The sequence below is a fragment of the Frankliniella occidentalis genome, unplaced genomic scaffold (assembly GCF_000697945.3).
Source record: "Frankliniella occidentalis isolate FOCC.00 unplaced genomic scaffold, Focc_3.1 Scaffold6, whole genome shotgun sequence".
NCBI classification, from domain to species: domain Eukaryota; kingdom Metazoa; phylum Arthropoda; class Insecta; order Thysanoptera; family Thripidae; genus Frankliniella; species Frankliniella occidentalis.
Genome location: NW_026267136.1, coordinates 3090917 through 3098950, shown reverse-complemented (window position 1 = coordinate 3098950; position 8034 = coordinate 3090917). Strand labels below are relative to the sequence as shown.

The window sequence follows — 8034 nt, the reverse complement described above, 5'->3', positions numbered from 1 at the left end:
TTTTTTGTGGCCCAGTCGAGCGAGAGGAGTGGCGGTCGAAAGAAGACGAGTGAATGAAAAGGGAGTGAGAGAAAAAAGGAGCAGAGATTCAAAGAGAATATAGAGGTAGATGGGCGGACTGCTGGAGAGGAGAGAGGGACAGAAAGGAGCGGGAGAGGTGGATGGGGAGGGGAGGAGAGGGACGAGGTGGGGGGAGGGGGTGAGCGCGGTGGCAGCGGGAGGGGGATAGAAAGAGAGAGGAGAAGGGGAGAGAGGGGAGGCCGGCCTTCACGGCCTGCAAGAGATGCAGCGACACTGGTCGCCCCTTCCTTGTAATTTTCTGCCCTGGAGTCGGAAATTTGGCACGATGTTGTGCAATGATTCTCGCAGTCTTTTATTTTGTGTGTGTGTGTGGGGGGGGGGCGTCATCTTGTTGGTTTGTGATGTCTGAGGAGGCGTGCTCCGAGAAGGGGCTCCTACGATCACTGTGCAAAAAGTAAAGCAAATGAGTCGATCATAACAAACCAACAACGCCGAATGCAAAGGAAAGGAGCTGACGATCTTTGACTGTGCAGCTGCAGCAGCTGCAGACCGGTGCTCGCCGGGCCTACCAGTATCGTGCGCCGCCCAGTCGCCCAACAGCCCCACCATGGGTCGTAAGTTCCCTCTGTCGACGTTCGGTTTTGCGTCCTCTTATAATTTCAGCGGAGACGTGCCCGTTTCCGAGCCCGTCTCTTCGACGACGTCCTGACTTGTGTGTCCGCAGACTTTCTGCCCGCCATCCTGGCGGTGATGGTGCTGGTCTCGTCCATGGCCGGCGCCGATGAAGAGGAGCTCGTCGACTCTCAGAATAAGCCAAGTATGTCAGTGACACGCAAGTGAATCGAGTGTGTTCAAATCGTTCAAATGCTCAGTGATCCCTCCCCTAGCCAGGGAGTCAGAATAGGGTTTTCTACACTGCAAGACGATCGTAACGTAAAGAAGAAGAGGATGACTGCAGGTCTGTCGTCCTAATTCCTTCTGAACGCTGATTGGCCGACGATGATGTCGGTGTGGTGGACAGCGGAGGAAACAGGTCGGACAGGCATGCTTTTCTTCTTTAGGCTCCGCTTGTCATCCAGCGGAATACCTTGTTGCGACCATGAGAGTTGATATAAAAGCTATTTGTTGATACAGGGTTGCCCACAGACCCTTTCCTTTATTTTGATTTTAATGTACCGGAGGAAGTGTAGGCGTGCGGCAGGGTTGCATACTCTCACGGGGCCATAAGGCGCAACGGCGATCTGGGGTGGGCAAGCCCGCACGCATGCCTGCATGCGGTGCAGTATAAGCAAAATTGAGGAAGGGGTCTGTGGACCAACCTGTATTTCACGATTGCTTTGCACTGGAGGCGACTGGAGGTCTCCACACATGTTTTATAAGGTGGTTCTTTGAAAACTATGCGTAGCTTTGGTAGTTTTCAAGCAGGACTCCCGACAGATTTGGAGGTCATCATTGTTGTCCCCTAAAACATTTCCGGGGCCCTGGTCTGTTCGCCGCCAACCTCTTGACAGAGGTGTTGCATGGCTCTATTGGTCACTGTCTTTGACGAGGGTGTTATGCTCTGCACAGGTGGCGTGCAGGGCCCCTGCGAGGCCGCCACCTGCGCGACGCACTGCAAGCAGCAGAAGCACGCCGGCGGCCGCTGCGACGAGGAGACCTGCGTCTGCCAGGACTTCAAGAACAAGGGCCGCTGCGCCATGCTGGGCTTCGGCTGCGGCGGCGGCGGCATGGGCAACATCGGCGTGGGCTGCTCCACCTGCGGTGGCGGCGGCGGCGTCCCCATCATGCCCGTGGTGCCCGTCATGCCGCCCCTGATGCCGGTGCTGCCGCCCAAGCCGCCCTGCGCCACCTGCAACAGCGGCTGCCCCAACGGCCTCTGCGGCCTCGGCGGCATGTTCGGCAACTCCAACTCGTTCGTCATCAACAGGGGAGACGGGGGAGGGAGTCGAATGAACCCCTAAAGCGAGTGCCCGGCCGCCCTGTCGTCCTGCTGTGTGTTGCGCCCGGCGGCCGCTGTGGCATTGCCAAGGCCGGCCGGTGGACCGACGGGCACCGGGGGGGCCATCCTCCCGCTCCTCACTCCATCCCCTCCGGGCCCCCCGCCCCTCCCTCCCTCCGTGCCTTTGACATCTCCCCGAAATCCTCTGCGCCACCCCCACCCCCTCCCCTCTCGCCCAGTCTGTTATGGTGTTCGCGGGGCCTTAATTGCCAATGTCGAGTGGCGTCCAGGCTTCCGCCATTGAGAGCCCGGCACGGCCCGGCGCGGGGGAGGAGGGGAAGGGGTGGGGTAAATCACTCCCAAAGCGCAAAAGGGAAAGAGAGACATGTTGGCAGCTAATACATCTTTTTAAAAAAACATTTCGTCGTTTTAATACTCAAGCTGCTGCACCCCAGAAAAATGAAAAGTTGTTGCAACCAGCGTAAGGTTTCTTCAGGAACAGCCATACCATACAAGATTGTTGAGTCAACAACAGCAGAGGTTTATCAACGAACAATACGGTTTTAGCCAGAGGCGGATCGTTGTCTCAACCATAATGTATGGTTTGGTTATATCCCTGAAAGAACCGCGTGAGATGGTTCCTACAACTTTTCATTTTTCTCGGTGTGCACACCTCCTTGTCAGTGGTACGCGAGCGGGCGGACCCACAGACAAAACAAAAACCGATCGTGGAGTGTAAGTAAGTTGCTGTAGAGGGAGAGGCGGGGAGGGGAGGGGTGGGCAGCCTTGGCGGCGGCGCGGAGCAAAGGCGATCGATGTATCGCAATTTACGTCGATTAGCGAGAAGGATGGACGGGCGCGGACGGGTAACGGGAAAAGGAGGCGAGGCGATCCACACATACAGAGCCGCGGGGTAGAGGGCAAGGGGCTGGTGGGGAGCGAGGGGATGAGGATGGGGAAAAGGAGCCTGGCCTGCCGTCTGCTGATGCTGACTCACATGCCAGCCGTGGCAGCTAACGCCATGGAATTCGCACACTCGCCAATAACTTTTTGCGAGCCCTCGCGGCGCACGGCTTGCTGCTGCTGCTGTACCGCCCCCTTCCCTTCCTCTGCACCCCCTCCCCCACCCCTTTACCACGACCCCTCTCTCCTTGCGTCACTGCGCGCCCGTATGGCGTGTGAAAGAGAAACGTAACAACAAAGACCCACCCGCCCACCGAACGACTGCCCGACTCGGTATACAGGCGGGAAAGGGCGCCAAACGATTGTTCCGCGAACCATTCGCTTTTGTTCGGAAGTGATGCCGATCCAATTACTACACATTACCGATACGGCTTTGAACAACACACGCTGAGCATCAGCGGCCCGAGCGAGCGGTAGGCGGTAGTGGCTGGGGGGATTATGGCGGGGGAAGACATGTCTTCTTTTTCGTCCACAGAAATACACTGAACTACAATCAAAAGCAATAATGCAAGGGAAGTTCTGAGCAAAAAAAAGGAGTTAAACTGAAATACACCCCTCTCCTTTCCGACCTCCCTCCGCAGTACATGCGCCACCTGCCACCATGTCGGTGCCACTGGAGAGCCTAAATCAAATTAGCAACCCGCCTCTCCTCCGAAACGTAGTATCCTCTATACAAGCGTGCAAAAAAAATCGCACCCCTGATCCTTTTGGGGAGGTCACGTTACGTGGCTGGCCGGCCGGCACCCGTTCGGGTGCGGTCCGGTGCGGTCCGGTCCGGTCGCAGGCGCCCGGCGCCAGCCGCTTTGAGGCTCAAGTGGTCAGTACACAGGGCACGGCCCGTGCACGCCACCCCGGCCCCGGCCTTCGGCCCGGCGGCAACACGGAAAGAGAAAAGGATCGGCAATCGAAAATCGGCAGATATGCCGTGCAGTCGACTTACACTCATCAACGGTAGAACGAAAAAACACACATAAAAAACAAACACGCGGAACTGCGAAAACCGACGTGTCGTCAGTTATTTAGGTCAGTCTAGTTATCTCCTGAACGATTATTTTTTTTGTGTGTGCCCGTGTTCGAGTGGGGCTGAAAGGGCGGTGAATGATGGGTCCCTGATGGTGGTTCAACTTTCCTCCCTTCGCCCGGACTCTCCCCCTTCAAGTCGACGACCGGGTAGAGAGACAGGGCGCGGGCAGGAGGAGGAGTCACCTTGGCTCCCGATTGACAATGCTTTTACGAAAGCCACACGCCGATCTATCGCAGAGCGGATTTCCACACCCTCGCACATACATAATATAAAACGTTGGTCGGGTGTGTTTGGGTTCGGTTTGGGGAGAGCACGGGGACGTGTGCGTGAATGTATGTGCGCGAGTATCCAGTCGTCGTCGTGGTGGAGGCGCCGCGGACGGGGGGCCCGCCAGTAGTCAGCCTGTGGATAGGCAAACTCACAGGCCGCGCCGCAGCAGCGTTCGACAAGTGGCCTATCGCGCTTCGCCAGGCGCCCGCCAGCGCATGGAGTGCGTCTCTGGACGCTTGCGCGCCTTTGCCGGACTTGGGGTTGGCCGTTGGCCGCTGGGGGGACGTTGCTGCTGCTGCAGCTTGGCTTGCTGCCTCCTCTCGTCCCCGACAAAGCGCGGCTCTCGGCAAATCGTTGTCGTTTCCCCCGCCGGCTCGCTCGACGCGGTGGCGGCGCCCCCGGCGGCCGAGTGGCCGAATTTAGACCCGCGCGGCCAGAATTAGTCGTTACAAACGTAAACACGGCGCCGGAGCGAGATGGACTTATGAAGAGAGCGAGTGAGGGAGAGCGAGCGAGCGAGAGAGGGAGAGCGAGAAGAGTGAGTTGTGAGAGCGCGAGGGAACGCCCAGGACGCGCCGGCCACACCCCCGCCAACGCGCGCCCGGATGGCAGGACGCCGTGGGGTGGGCACGCAATACGCACTGCGGAAACAGGCTGCAATGATTATTTTGCAGTTTATACGTTGAAATGAAAAGCAAGGCAAACAAAGATGATTATGATGGAAAGCAGGCGTGTCCAATTTACAGTTGACAATGATGGGCCACATCAGTATCGTCCAGAAAGAATAAGTCCGTTTTTTCTCGGATTCATTAGGCCAATAATTACCGTAGCTTGGCGCCTGCGAGACTCGGGGTAGGCCGCCCCGCAGTGCATGCATGCATTGCAGACAAGATGTTGCCTAGCTGGCAGGCGCTATTAGAGCTTGAAGGGGCTGACACGGGCAGGTTCATCTACGGGTGCTGAGGTGACAATAGGTCCGCACGAGTGCATGCAATACACTACACTAAATACGGGAGGGGACTGGGTTAGGGGTCCGTGGCCGTGGCCATCCAATGCAACTATACAAGGTTTTATGAGAGGCAGCCGCGGTAATGTTGTGACTGTACTGCAGCGATAACAGCATCATCCTCCCGACTCGGACCCTACAATTTTCAAACTCACTAATAATTATTGTAACCCGGCCGAGCTGGTTGCTGTCCGAATGCGTTTCCCATGGGCGCCTCGGGGCCAGTGCGGCTTGGGCACGGCCACACCCCCTGCCTCCGTCACCCACCCCACGCTCCCATGGCGCCCCCGCCGCCCCCGCCCGCCCATCGGGTCGCCCCTCCCATCATAAGCTCATGACCGAGCGCGAACAACAGTTTAGCCGCCGCCCGCGAAAAAAATACACGTGCCTCCCCCAACACGATGAATCTATTTAAAGTTTTAGGTTGAGCAACGCTCTCGCTCCCTCGCCCACCAGTCCGCGTCCAGAAGCAACCCTCACCCCCTCTCCCTCTTGTTTCTTTCTCTCCCCCTGTCTCCATGTCTCTCTCTCTCTCATCCCCCGGTCCCTTTACCTTTCTTCTCTCTCTGTCTGTCTCTCTATCTCACACACCTGTCTAGTCTGGTCTGCCGCGATGCATGCCTCAATAAAGCTACGACGCGAGGGGCGCCTGCTGGCCACTGCTGACTAGATGGCCAGTTGTTGCCAACTCTTGGCATGCCGTGCAAACTCGTCTTCTCTCTGTCTCTCGCGCTCTCTTTCTCCCAGCCTCTCTCTCTCTCTCCTCTCTCTCGCTCTCGGCTGCTTAGGGTGCTGCTGTTGACATTAATTTGGCTTTGCGCCCTTACGTAACCCGTCTGCCGGGCAGCGCGGCGCAGTGCCTGCGTCAATGGCTGTACCTTTACACCCCCTCCCCACCCCCCGCGCAGGTGAGGGAGGAGGACCGAGGAGCTCCCCGCAGATCAAATGAAGACGAACGGCCCGATTGTGTTCGCTTTATTTATCCCTCCACCCGGGGGGCGCTAGCGCTAGTACCACTTTACCTGAACCCACTTCAGTAGTAAACCTGCTCCTGCACTAAATCCACCCCTCCTGCCACCCATCCTCGCCCTCGCCCACTCCTCTTTTAGGTCCACGATGCGACCTCAACCCGCATGCCGGAGGAGGAGTGGGACCCGGGGCCTGCGGATCGCATGCACGCTGCACGCCGCCCAATCCCCTTTCTCGAAGCAACGTTCAGTCGATGGGCAACGATCAACACCCCTTCCCACTCTCCTCCTCTTCCTCCTCTACCTACAAGACAGCCCCGCTCCACTCCCCCCATTCCCCGTCGCGATCCGCGCCAAATAGTCCTCGGCTGCTACCCTGTTCTTCGCCCTCCGCGTCGTCCCGCTCCCGTCGCGGTCCCGCTGGCGCGATCAATCGTCCCCCGTGGAATGCCATGAATAAATTCAATTTGAAACGCAGCACCGCCGATACCAAGGTCGGAGCGGTCATCACATATTCTTTCTCTCCTCCGGTTGATAGATTCATGACATTTGTGGGTTTCTCTGCCCCTTTTCCTGTGTTGGTATCTGGAAACAAAAATAAAGGAAGTAGTGTTCTTCCCGTTTCTATTTTTTTTCAGGCCGGTTTTGTTGTAGTTCAGCCTTTTTCATTTTTTTATTTTTGTCCTATTTTTCATCCCGTCTGCCACACTTTGGGGAGGGTGCATTCATTTCTCGTGCGCTTTGCTGATGAGCGAAACTGGCGCCGCGTCACGCCGCGTCGAGACGACGTTAAAAATAGCAACGCGGCAAGGGAGGAGGGGGAAAGGGGCGAAATGGTGCGGCTGCGAGACGGGCGTTGTAGGCAGGGGGAAAGGGGGGGGGGCAGCCGGGGTGCATAGTGAGGGTGGTCAGGAAGGGATGTCTACTGGCCATCGCGGCAGACGCCGCAGGGCAGGCACCCACCTGCCCACACCCACCCCCTTCCTCAGCCGTCCGGACGAGGCAGATAGGTCCGAGGGGTGATGGCGGCAAGAGCCCCAGGCCCCGCACTTCCTCCCTCTTGCCTTCTTGCTTCCATTTGACTGAGCCATTCTCTGCGCGACGAACGGGTGAGCTGCAGAGGAGAGTCGTCGGGCAAGGGCAAGCAGGGTTTGGTCTGATTAAGGGGTTGGGCGCTCGTGTCAGGCAGCGGAGGAATGCTCGGGGTGGGGCGGCTGAGGGTGGCGCCGCTACGGGCCGGGGGGTCCGCACAACAAAACATGACTGGACAGTCGCCAAGGAGCGTCATACCCTGGCGGCGCCGCCACCGCCCTGCCCTGGCCGCCACCATGTTGTAACGGCCGCAGGAGGCGCCGACGGGGAGGCCCTCTGAGGGGGGTGGTCTGACGGGGAGGCTCCGAGCGAAGACGACGGCAAGGTTCCGGAGGGACTCATGACTCATAAGCACCCCATCCCTTGCCTACGCCCACTCGGACGGAACCGCCCCCTTCCCCAGGGGGACCGTCTCCCCCCTCCCTCTCCCCCTCTTCCCTCGTTCGGATGTGCGACGCAGAAAGCGCTGCGGTGGACTCACCCTCCCCCGACCTCTGCATCGCGGGGGTACCCTTCTTCTCTTTCCCTCCAGTTGGAGAGCCGAAGGCCGCGGAGGTCCTGGCTCGGCGAGGATCGATCCCACCGGAATCAGCCACGACGTCATGGCTACCCAGCTACCCTCGTCTCGACTACCCCTTTCCTTCCCCTCCAACACCCCCTGTCCTTGCCCCGCCCCAGTTTCACCCCCGCGGGCACCACGCCTTCGCTTTGTTTACAAATAGTGGCACCTTCAACCCCCGCCGAGTGCCGG

General features: G+C 58.6%; 2 protein-coding genes across 2 annotated transcripts in view; one reads left to right on the top strand and one right to left on the bottom strand.

The window, feature by feature from the left end:
* The window catches only part of LOC113210027 (zinc finger protein 14-like), an 18336-nt gene that overhangs the window by 4856 nt on the left and 5446 nt on the right, over positions 1-8034 (bottom strand). The gene's annotated exons all lie outside the window — the stretch shown is intronic.
* LOC113216373 (uncharacterized) lies at positions 536-2379 on the top strand. The gene is made up of 3 exons (XM_026436121.2): positions 536-635; positions 746-838; positions 1591-2379. The coding sequence occupies exons 1-3, from the start codon at positions 629-631 to the stop codon at positions 1980-1982; spliced, it is 492 nt and encodes a 163-aa protein (XP_026291906.1). The 5' UTR covers positions 536-628; the 3' UTR covers positions 1983-2379.